Below are 12,279 nucleotides of genomic sequence, written 5' to 3'. Positions count from 1 at the left end.
TGCTGCCTGTGACTGTGAGATGGAGCCCCGTGGTGTCTTGGTCTCTAGGAAAAAACTGGTGACCAGTCTTTTTTGCTCAAGCAGTCTAGTGGGAATCATTGGTATAAGGGTAGGTGGATGGCACAGTGCAGTTTCTGACTGAAATGGAGAGCACTGAGAGAGCTTTTACCCCTGCTGTCCCGTGTGTGGGTATAAAATAACCCAAGAGGATTCACCAGGGCATGCTGGATTTGGCAAGTTTCCATCTCTTTCTTGGGGAACATTGGCTTGTTTAAGGGTTTTGTCCTCACAGTTGCCTGCTTTTCCTGTCTGACAACACCTTCTTGGTGGCCATGACATGGGCTGAAGACGGGGAAGGATGCTGGTTTTCAAACTTTGCCTGGCATGAATTCCCTGTTTATTGTGAATGATGCTGCTTCAAGTCTTGCCTGCTGATTGCCTTCCTTTCCTCCTTAAACCTCATTCTTCATCAGCAAAGATGAGGCTTCTTGTGCAGAATGTGCTTAGAGCACTGTTATTTATCCTCAGGTAAGGTTACACCAAGTATCTTCTTACTGGGTCTGTGCCTGGACCCTATGAAAAGGAGGACAGAGAGAGTCCTTCTATGGGTTGAGTGGGTTCCGGACATATAAGAGTAATGTAAATTTGCTTACCTTCCTTCTGCAGTGTGTTGTCCACACACATTTCATGAGCCACCCTCAGTTCCAGCTCATTGCAAGTCCTGATGTGGGGGATTCCTGTTTGTCATAGAAATGGATGAGCTCTTGCAGCGGCACAGACACCTATAAAGCAATCCAGCCGTGCGTGCTTTGAATGCACAAAGAATTTAATCTATGCCACATTTCAAAGAACCCCATTTCCTTGAAAATTGGCAGCTCTTTTAACTGAGTATCTTTTCCAGCTCATATCGGGACCTTAACACACACTGTTGGAGGCACTGCTGTTTCCGACACTCTTAAGCATCCTTTCTGGATATTATTTGACATGTCTGCCATCTTCTCTCACCCATCATACAAGATGTGGGATGAAGAAGAACCAATTTAAATTTGCCATTCTCTTCTCTCTTCCCTGCCTGTTGCATTTTTTTTTTTCTGTTATACAGTCTGTTGATTTGCTTGTAGCATGGGAACTAAGGCTTAGGGATGGTGTGTTTTTTATCTTTTTGCGTTCTGCTTTAGCAAGGAGAGATAAATAAACCATCCTGCAGTGTTTAATGTGATGTTAACAGAAAGAGATTAGACAAATAGTTGATGAATAGCTCTTTTATGTCATTGGATGTAACAGTGAAATACCTCTTTTTTTTTGAGTGATTGTCTGTGGTTGTAATTGGTAATCTGATCCTTATAATTCCTTAGCAATATAATTAGTAAAAATACCTGTGGATTAATTAATCCAAAGGTATTTTTATATTCCTTGTGCTAGAGAGGTATAAATAGATCACTTACAGAATTAATAAAAAAATTAATAAAAAAAAGTCATCCTCATACAAAAAAATATATGTGTGTATATATGTCTATATATAGACATATGTGTGTGTGTGTGTGTGTGTGTATAAAAAAGAGAATATCCCAGCTGTTTGCAAAACCCAAGTAAGCAGAGGAAGCTACTACAGTTCAATTTGTTGTCAGCTGTTCAGTTCCATTGTTGTCTGATTTAATAGTAAGCAAATGAATTGAAAGTATGAAGTAAATCAGAAGAGTCTTACACCAGCAGTAGTTAGTGATTGCTGGGCCTTTTCTGAAGACTTGGTATTATTTTGGAATTTGGACATGTGAATGGAATAATAGAAAAAGAAAAAATGGCTGGCATTTGATTGAGCTGTTAAAGCACCTTTTTGGTACGTCTGATGTGCAAGAAATTTTGCTTGAAAGGCAAAATAAAGCCTCAGATTAGAAACTGGGTAAGAAACGTGAAAAAAAAAAAAAGGCATAAAATGAGAGAAGGTCATTATATGCATGCGGTGATTCTGTTCTGAGTTCAGTAATAGTGACTGCATTTCCTACATAGTCTTTGAGAGTGAGGGTAGATCAAGTATTTCTCTTCACGCTTGGCTGTGATGCAGAAAACAAAAAGATTTTTCCTAATGTTCTAGTACAGATCACAAGATTGTACTTTCCAGCCTTAACTGGTGAACAAATTTTGGATAATTTCTTTTGAACTTATATGCATCCATTTGGATAATTACACAGGTGAGCGCTAAGAGTGTAGTGAATTTCTGTGCTCCCTTGATGAAGTTGCGATAGTTGCTGAGATTAGGTTGGCTATGCCCAGACTGCTTTGTATGTTTATATCCTGTTTTGGGGAAGGTTAGGGAGAGGTACTTTGTATTTTTTCATAGGAATTTGTAGCTAGTAGAAGTAGCCAGACAGAAATGGAGCAGGAAGAGGTTTTAGAGGGTGCTGGGGGAGGTGACATGGTGACAACTCAAAAAAAACCCCTTGAACTTTGAAAGCATTATGGATAATTGTGGAATTCAGGTTGGAAATATTCTGAGCATTTTTATTTCTTCTGCTAAGGGAAGTGGCTTAGCAGTTTCAGTGTTTAATGTGTATATTCTAATTAGATGCTGAACTGATCTCTCTGGGCCCGTTTGTTCCATTACTGTCCAGAATGAAATAAACTACATTGTATTTTAAACCATATTTTGGAACTGGACACTGTATTGGGAGGGATAAGAAGAATGAAAGCATTGGAACAGATGTTTGTTACTGAACCTGCCTGTGTCAGTACGGTAAAGCAGCATGCACACGCTTTGTCAATATGAGGAGTAAATAAAAATGTAATGCCCCTTGGAAATGTCAGTGTTTTGAATGAGAGAGGAACTTCGCAAGACTGACATTTAAGTAACTTACATTTTTAAATGGCAGGAGGTTCTTGATTATAGAAAAATCCATTAAACAAATTCCACATAAATATTCTATTGTTTATGCCTTAAAAAACTTCTCATAACTGTGTAGCTGAAGGTGATTTCTCTGCTGAATGTGGAGAAACCCCAAATCTAGTATTTTAACTTTTCTATCACTTTTGAGTTGGAACATTTTAATATAATGTAGCTGAAGGTGTTTTCAGTTCCCCAAGTATGGCGTTGCTTCAGCTTGCATTTTCATTGTAGGGAGAGATGGGGATTGTCTTGGAATTGTGTGATCAGTAGCACAGTACTGATGCAGCTGGTGTCAAATATTTTATGATATTAAACTACGGTAAATGACTGTACAGTGAGGGCCTCCATCTGTAGCAAATGGGTTTTTCCCATTGTCTTTGAATTTAGCTTTTGTCACCTAGTTTTTCTTCCTTCCCATGTGAACATATGCACTGTTATGAGAAATAAACCACAGTCCTCTCCTTGCCACTGTCAGGTGACATTTTTTCTAGATGCTGTGTTGCCAACGTTGGATGTTTCTCTTCTTCCAGTTGCACTGTTTTTGAGCTTACTTTGAAGAAAAAAATCCCAAACCTCTGAGTTAATTTTCTTACACTGAAAGTTTTGCTGAGGAAAATGAACCAAAGGGAGCTCAGCTGGTTATCTATATCACTGGTGATAAAGAGCAGTTAAGGAGAACGGGTAGGGAAGCCATGCAGCTGATAAACTGCTTGGCTAGGGAATTTTTCCAAGACCCTGGGCAGCCAGTTAGACCAGGCTAACTGATGAAGGGCTGGTAGCACTTTTCTTGCCTTAGGCTTTGGGCCCACAGGGTGTAACTTTATTGCGTGCTGCTCAGGTTTCTTCTAGGAACAAAATGAAGTATATAATTCCTTGCGTGAGCTGCTCGTTGGCCAGAAGGATTGTGTTCTCTTCTCAAGAGAAAAAAGCTCCACTTTGATTGTAAGTCTAAGTTATAGATATGTGGAAAGGAAAAGGAAAAAGTCAGATGATCTGACATCTCCTTAACAGATTGTGAAGACTACCCTTCTTCTGTCACGACATTTCGATTGATTTATTTTTGCAGTAGACCTCTGATAATCATTTTATCTCAGTGCTATCATTTGCTTAGTGGCATTAGTATTAAACTGCTAGATTTGTAATGCCGTACAGCAGTTTGAAGGATTGGACTTTTCCTGAAATGTAACCTGTCCTTAAAGTTGTTGTGATTTTTTTTTTTTAAGATTTGAAATTGTAGCAGCTTGGCACACCAGTGCTGAAATTTAAAACCTACATCTGCAGCTCTTGTTGTGGTTTGAGGTTTCAGAAACATGAGCACTGCCACTGATTTTCCGTCAGACTGCTAACAAAATAATTCTCTTCTGGTGTCATTCACTTCTTCCTGGTGTTATTCATGGCTATCGCAAAAGGAAAAGCTGTCTCTAGAGCAGCGATCAACCTCTGTGTACACTCTGATCACAGAGAAAAAGGAAAACAAAGGATATGTTTCTATATTAAAGAAGGTAGAACTTCAAGGAAGGTTGGCACTAAGGCATTTCTGAATGTGGGAAATAAACTTCAGCAAAACAAACAACCTGGAGAATTGCTAACATTTTCAGGTGGGGGACTTGGTGTGCCAGTTTGTTTGCATAGTTTTGCTACAGCAAATTGATTGCAAAAGTGATGTGACATAGTATTACAGCTGACATGATGGCAGACGTTTCTGCCTTCGTGAAACCTTCCTTCACAGTGCAGTCTAGCTTTCCACTGTCATTATTCAATTTTTAGAATTTCATGTCTGTGGTGTACTATTAAATTGCATCAGGCTAGAATTTGTCAAAGAAGCTGTCAACCCTAATGTAAATTTTGACCTTTTTCAAAACTATTACTTTATATGTTGGTCAATCTGTTGGGGAAGACGCAATGTCCACATAGTTTGAGATGATTAGTCCATCAGTAGTGTCTCAGCAATGTAAAATATATGTATTACAAAGGGAGAAAAGTTGCCTTCTGTGGACTAACGACTCTTGCATTTTTGTGTGTGGTCACAAGGGAGATGGTCTTAAACACCTGAGATATTTCAAGACTTTTCTGACTTCTTTCATACTTCAGATATTCAGCAATTGGGTCAGACAGGTATTGATCCCCAAAGCATAGGTTTTGACTGCTGGCAAGGGACCCTAAAGGACGGCTTCTGAACACCCAATTGGTTTGTGGGTTTTGATTCTGGCCAAAGTCTAACACAAAGTGATTCTAGGGTACCGTGGCTTGAGATAAAAGGATTGATATGTACAGGTTTACATCTGAAATTATTTTCCAAGTGAGTTTTCAGGCTTAGTTACTCCTGTTATGTCTATAGCTTAAGACTGTCTCAATGGATTGAGGGGCTCTGATTCTAATCCTGTGCACAAATTTTTGCCTATATGCAGCATGTAGCTAAGAGTCTACTGACTTGGAGCTCAGATTTACATCTTTGTATGCCTCTTCCATGAGCCTGTCTAATTAATAATTGACACACACAACCTAGCTTATTTTATTCTATGAAGATTTCATCTGAGAAGAGATCTTCTGGCCATGAAATTATGATTTATGACTAGTATGCTTTATCTTGGGGAAATTGTGGAAGCAGTAGAGAAAATCAGCAGATTACAGAAATTATCCAAATGGCTAAACTGCACAAAGGATAGTGATTTAAGTAGCTATCAATATATAGTGTCCCCAAAACTTACTGCAACCTGCTTCTCTGAAAAATGGGCAAGAGATGTAGAAATGACAGCTGTGTGCAACTTAGTTTGACTCTTGGTAGCATTGAAATAATTTCTACTGAGAGGTGGCAAGGTAGCGTTAGGAGAGGGTTTTGTCCAAGCTGATTTGAAATGCTTATTCTATATCCTAGGTGATGCTGAGGCTCATATATCTCTTCCTCTGGATAAAGAATAAAATACTGATTCTTGTGTGCTGGATGGCCGAACTTGGGATACATCTGTTGTCAGCAGCTTTGAAAGTACAAAACTGCCACTTAAGACCAAACCAGAAGAGTTTGGTGGAATCCAGCTCCCCGTTTTGGTCCTTATGTTTTATTCTTTTCCATATTTGCAGGTTGTGTTGGCTGGAGGAGGAACCCTAGAAAGCTGAGGGTAGTCCTTTGAATGTGTGCACTTCTCTTTTATAGTCAGGGGGTAATCATGTTAGCATATGATGATAATTTACTGTCTTCTCCAAATTTCTGAAAATCTAAGCCTTGGGCTTTTTTTTTTTTTCTTTTCTGTTTTATTGATATATGTATTGGTGTCGTGAATCTGAGTTGCAAGTTTTCTACAAATGCTCAAAGTTGCTATTTTTTAGAAATAGTCTTCTGAAATTACTTTATTCCATGAAATGTTTTCTCGCTCTCCTTACTTTGTGAATAGCTGACAAAACTTGAAAAACAGCAACAAAGAAAAGAGAAGACCAGAACCAAGGTTCCCTCTGAGTCAAGTAGAGAAAGAAATGCCCCCCGTAACAAGGATGACCCCAGCGCAAGCAGCGGAGCAGAAGGAGATGTGTCTTCGGAAAGAGAGCCTTAGCTCATCCAAAGCAGGCCTCAGGTTTGGCTTTTTCACTCCTCTGTAAAACTGTGTCCTCCCGCTTTGCCGTCTCTAACCCTGGGTGCTTTACTGAAGCAGCCTGTGCAGAGAGTTGCATTAGAAGTGCTGAAAGGTGAAATTCTGATAATCTTGCTGGTGGTTAACCTTCGCTTCTATCTGCAGTTGGCACACCAGAAGGTAGAAGTGGGTGAAAAACCTCTTCCCAGCTGTGTGCTTGGCTGGAGGTGTGTATCTGTGAGTCTGGCCCAGCCATGACTGTTTCCAGGTTGACTCAGGAAATCTAAAATTTTGGTCTTATAACACAGCAGTGACTTCACTCAGAATCTTGCTTTGTATTCTTCAGAGTGGAGATAACGTGGTTGCGTTTCTCCTCTGCCTTACCTAGCAGGCAGGTCATTCTGGAACAGCCCCCACCATTTGTAATACCCAAATAACACATAGTCCCCAGCAATGGAAGTGGAAAACGTTTTACAGGTTGGAGACAGGCCAGAACTGCAACTCCTGTCATGGCTCCTACCCCCCCCTCCTCAGTTTGTTCTTTCCCAGGATGACTTGATAACAGGCTATTTCATATATCTTCACCATCTAATAAGAACATTAGGCCAGGCATTGAGAGCCAGGCTTGCTGCTTGAATTCAGTATGAGTACTGGGATTTTCTCTCCCTTCAGGTGCTTGACCTGCAGGACATGCCTGGACATGAGTGAATGGAATTAGACTAAATACAGACCTGAATCCTTTGTCATGAATTATCTACATATGTAGATACGTATTTATCATACTCTTCCAGTCAGTTTTAGTCTTCAGAACACAGATTTCCTTGCCTTCCTTCCCTCCTGCAAAAGCTACCTTGCTGGTTTTGAACTTTCAAACATGTCCAAGCTCTCAGGAAAGTATTATTTCCCTCATCTGCACACTGAAGCCCTGAGCTGGCTATGCAGTTTAATTATTAACAGCTTTGCAAAGTTAAGGTCTAACCTTTCTTCGTTTTCCCAGCCCTAGAGTTCAGTCTGGCTTGTGATTTATACAATCCAGTATTACGCATTACTCAGAAAGTTGCCTTTTTTTTTTTAAATCCATGAATTTCCCTGGGGGTCAGACATTGGGGAATGATTTCTGTTTTACAGAAGTTCATATTATCTGTGTGGTACTAATATGGATGAATTTGCATAAGGCATTGAATAGATTTCTGGAAATATGCTAATTTGTTTTGGATTGACCTGGAGAAGTTATCAAAGAAACTTTCAAGTCCACAGGCTTTTTTTTTCCCTGGCCTCATGGAGAGCAGCTTCAAGATTGGTGTGAAATTGTTCTGTTCATTAATTGGGTTGCAGTCAAAAGTGGACTGTCATGTCGTACAGCAGCTGGAATCACACGAGTTCTGCTCTCTTTGGCTTTATGTTCAGTGCACTTTCCTGTTTTAGTACTGGAAATGAGCAGGCACATTGGGAAGCAGAACATGTTCTTAGAAAATAAAGCGAGGATGTACTGTTTCTCAGCAGCTGTTGGCCTTGCTGCTGTGCTACAGGAGTACGAGGTTTCCCCGACTGTTTCTGTGTTGTGCGTTGAAATAAGAACATTTTAGAGAGCAGGAGTTTGCAGGCCTTCTAGAGTGCTTTGGCCAGTCTGACCTTTCCGATAGCATTTGAAATTCTAGGGAGCTGAACGTTTTGTAAAATGTGATATACTGATAGCCTAGCATTAATTTTCATGCTGTGACAGTAAGTAAAGATACTTTTCTCTGTGGGATTTGAAGGAATCCTACTGTATTTCTACTCTACTTATAGTAATGTTCCTGTTTGCCTTCCACAGTTTCTCATACAAAAACTACACTGGATTCTCGAAGAGAGACCCAACAGACATTCACCTCAGAACCACTCTTCAACGACTTCGGAAAAGAATGGAAAATGGGAAAACAGAACTAAGACATTAGAAACCTACATCATTCTGTATTGAAACAACCAAAGCAATGCTATCCGATTCAGTTGTTAATGTGTAGTATCAGTAGTTAAAAGGACTTGTAACATTTTTGTGTATGTGTTTTCACATGACTGCTGAATAAAGGGTGACTCTAGGCAGATTGTAGCAGAACATTCAATATCAGTACATAAGCTCCATTTCAAAAATAAATCAGGGTTTTTCCTTAAACTTACACTTGAATTCTGAAAATTATCCAAGCAGGCTTGTATTTTGATTCTCACTCTATGGTGTCATGTGCTACCTGTTTTCATGGCAGCGTGTCAATCTGTGTATATTTTAGTATATTGTTCAGCTGCTACGTAACACCAAGTTAGGCAATCCAGTCTTTCTGCATGGATTAAGTTATTAAAAGGAAAGATCAGCCGCTAGTCGTTTATCATGTGGAACACATCCGTCTTGTAAACTTTTTTAAAAACAGAAAAGACTTTATTAAACAAATGATGCTAGCTGAGTGCCTGTTGGTGTTTGTGTATTGCATTCCCTAAAGTACAGCCATGTGTGCAACAACGTGAGTGACACAGAGCAGAAGTTACAAGCCAAGAAACACCTACTAATGTAACTCATCCACCTCTCCTTTGGAAGTTTGGAAGTCAGGTTGCTGACCTGAAATCCTTGCTCTTTCCAACACATCTAAGTCCTGTAGTTACTTTATGGTGGCCATCAAAATGCCGCAGCAGCTGCTCCACATGCTGCATCATGCGCCTGCTGACATTTCTGTCAGATTCATCAGAGGCAGAACAGCATTTGGAAGCTGCCGCCAAACAACAAGAGCTGAGAAGCAGCTGCAGAACTGCTCTCCTGTGGGTGTTAAAGCCAAGGAAGTTTCAGGGGAAATGAAAGACTGCAAATCATTTTATCTTTGCCTTCTTTCAGAGGTGGCGGTGGTACCTTTTACACAGCAGGCCTGCCTTGCCCTTACAGTCTTCATTAACTATCTGCCATCGCCACCGTCAGAGCCAGGGTGCTTACACCACGACTGTCTTTACCTGATTATGGGGCTAACTGGTGACAGTTGTTCTTAATCCAAATGCATATCATATTTACAATGTTGCAGACTGTGCAACCACTGTGGTTTTTTTTAAACTTTCCTCTTGCAGACTGCTTGTTTAGTAAAGCATCAGTCAAACCAAGACAGGAGAGAACTGCACCCTGATGTGGCTTTTTAAAATACATGAAGCTTAAGTAAAGCTCTGGCAAGCTACGGACCTGGCGTTTAAACAAGAACGGTGAATAGCCAGGTTAGGTTGAAATGTTACACTTGCCTTTAATAATCACAAAATTTTTCATCTAGCCATTATATGCAATTTAGTTTGCCTGAAGTGACAGCCTTGTCACAAGCAGTGCTTTTCCACCTCCAGGTACACGTCTCATGTCATGTCCCTTCAGAGTCTCCCTCACCTGGGACTACAGCCTGAGCCTGATAGGCTGTTGTCAGATTAATTGCTTAATTGGCTGCAAAGGGCAAATGCACTTGGGAAGGTAGCAGAGTGCTTACGTCTCAGGTGTAGATGTGGTTGTTGAAGAGGGAGCTCTCAGACCTATCACATCTAGCTTAAGTGTCCTGCTTGCTCCAGCATCTTTGAAATGTTGTCTTCTGCTTTACAACTTGTTCTTAAGAAGATAAGGGCATGAAGAAAGTCCTCCAGCCTCTTTGCACCCTGAAAGGTAAGTTGGTAGAAGCTAAACTACAAAGAATAATAAAGGTTGAAAACAAGAAGTATCATAAATATGTCTCAGGAGGTAAGAGGTGATACTCCAACTGTATGTAAGCAGAGATAAATGGCAAAGAAGTGGCTGTTGCCCAAAGATGGGGGGGAACCTGATGCTTGGCTCTGCTCAACTGTGCTGCCTCTGAGTGACCGCACTATGTGGTCTTTCTGAGTCTCTCTTCTCTAATCAATAGCATTTTCCTGCCTCACATGGGAGATGTGACGGCAAGCTCACTGCAAATTGGGGTATGGTCATGGTGTGTGGTGATGGAGGCCTGGGAACTGGAAATACCCAGGACGGATCTATGTTTCGGGCAGATGCTTCCCGTTGTCCTGTGCCCAGTGTATTTTCTTGTATTGTGGTTTATTTCAGGATTCAAGAAAAATCCAACTAGCCAAGCCCACTTTGTTAAAAGTGCTGTTTAATGAAAGTTATCGCCCTATTCTACTGGCAGCAAAACTTGGGAAATGCCACTTCTCCAAGTGCAATTAAATGGCTTAGAAACTCGGTATCTGTCCCATGGCTTTTCCTGCTTGTAGCGAGCTGTAAGCAAAAACCAGGAGACCTGAGTTCCTGTCGCTGTTCTTCCACCTGGTATTTCTTAGGCATGGTTGGTTTCTAGCACTTTGGTGAGCTTTTGTTGTCTGTTTGTGAAATAGATGAGGTTTTTAGTTGGAAGGAATGTTACTTATTTTTTCCTAAATGCTGAAAATGACCTTATTTAGCAAAAAGGCGTGTTTGTTTCATATGTTTATAAAATGTTAAAAAATTATAAAATGCATGGTATTGATGAATGATGAGTTGCTGCTCAGTATTCCCTTTTCTACGGACTTGGACTTAGAGGCTTTTCCCCATTTTCCTGTCCCAGCTCACAGAGCAGTTTTGCCAGAGTTTGCTTCTTTGTGATTTATGGGCTGGAGTCTGAAGATGACCCTCTAAGAGGGCTACGGACAATGTTTGCTAGCTATAATAAAGCAGCTCCCGATTCAAAGACCCTGCGGTGTCTGATCTCCAGCTGCACGCTGCCTGCCCCTGGGTTAAAGTTCTGCAGGCAGAACTTACAGGGTGGCCATGGTGGGAATGCCCCAAAAATCCAATATCCTGTGGCCGTTCGTCTTTGTGATAATGCTTCAAGGGTGCTGGTTGAATCTTTCAGGTTCCTTTCTGCTTCCTCCTGTGCTGGTGTCCCTTTGCCTTGTGCTGTCTTGTGAACTCAGGCAAAAATTGTCCTCTCAAAGAAGTGCCTGGGCAATCTCTGAGGGCCATGGTAATAATAAAAAAATGGCAAGTGAGGGTCAGTGTTACAGTCCTCGAGCAAAGAAACCTCATTAGTCTTTTGATTCATTGTGGCTTCAGTTGTTCATGTGTCACTATTCTTTTTTACAGTCTCTATACACCTATGGCGTGGTCAACAAGCGATTCTACCTTTACAACAAATGCATAAAATTACAGAAAATAGTTTTGGTAGGATTTCTGCAAATGCTCGGTAGCGTTTGTATGTGACAGAGGTTTGTAAGAAAGTCACGCTGGGTTTTCCCATTTGGAGTTCCCAGCAGGTATCTGGGAGACAATCTAAATCTGAATACAGATATTTTCCTTAACTGCTGTTTAAAGTACTAGCTAACAGAGGAGTGTCTGCAAACCATTCTGTATGGAAACTCTCACTCGGATGCTCTGCTGCAGGTACCATTTTTCTCCCAGCCTTATTTTCTCAGCAGAAGACTCGCCAAGGAGATCTCCCTGGTAAACAGAAATTATGCTAGGACTCCTTTGAAAATTTACTGCTAATTTTCATTGACTGCTATAACCAGAAAAGACAATAATTACAGCAGTAGAAAACTGTTTTGTAGGTGTTTTGTAAACATCTCCATTCAGATACTGAATCTATGGATTATGTTGCTTTAAAAAGTAGGACTTTAAGGATGGACCAGTCAGAGTAAGTGATGCTCCTACACAGCTATTTGGAAAAATGATCGGATAATTTTAATTTGGTGTGTAAGTACAAATGAATTAAAGGCAAAATAATTTCCAACTATAGATGTAAATGCTCAATGGATAAGCTCACGGTTTCCAATTTTAGAAGCTAGCGCGGACAACGAATTAAAACTGGTCTGACTTACAGAGATGCTAGTTCCTGGAGAATC

General features: G+C 40.6%; 1 protein-coding gene across 1 annotated transcript in view; it reads left to right on the top strand.

Moving 5' to 3' along the window:
- Positions 1–8,876, top strand: part of DTD1 (D-tyrosyl-tRNA deacylase 1) — a gene marked incomplete at its 5' end in the record, with an annotated part of 22,194 nt that extends 13,318 nt beyond the window's left edge. Inside the window, 2 exons of the mRNA XM_010577856.1 lie at positions 6,271–6,447; positions 8,258–8,876. Of these exons, the coding sequence (XP_010576158.1) occupies positions 6,271–6,426 (156 nt within the window). The remainder of the gene's footprint in view (positions 1–6,270; positions 6,448–8,257) is intronic.
- Between the last annotated feature and the right edge of the window lie 3,403 nt (positions 8,877–12,279).

This window comes from Haliaeetus leucocephalus, unplaced genomic scaffold, assembly GCF_000737465.1.
Source record: "Haliaeetus leucocephalus isolate CR32 unplaced genomic scaffold, Haliaeetus_leucocephalus-4.0 Scaffold577, whole genome shotgun sequence".
NCBI lineage: Eukaryota > Metazoa > Chordata > Aves > Accipitriformes > Accipitridae > Haliaeetus > Haliaeetus leucocephalus.
The sequence above is the reverse complement of the archived record's forward strand: the minus strand, read 5'-3'. Positions and strand labels throughout refer to the sequence as shown.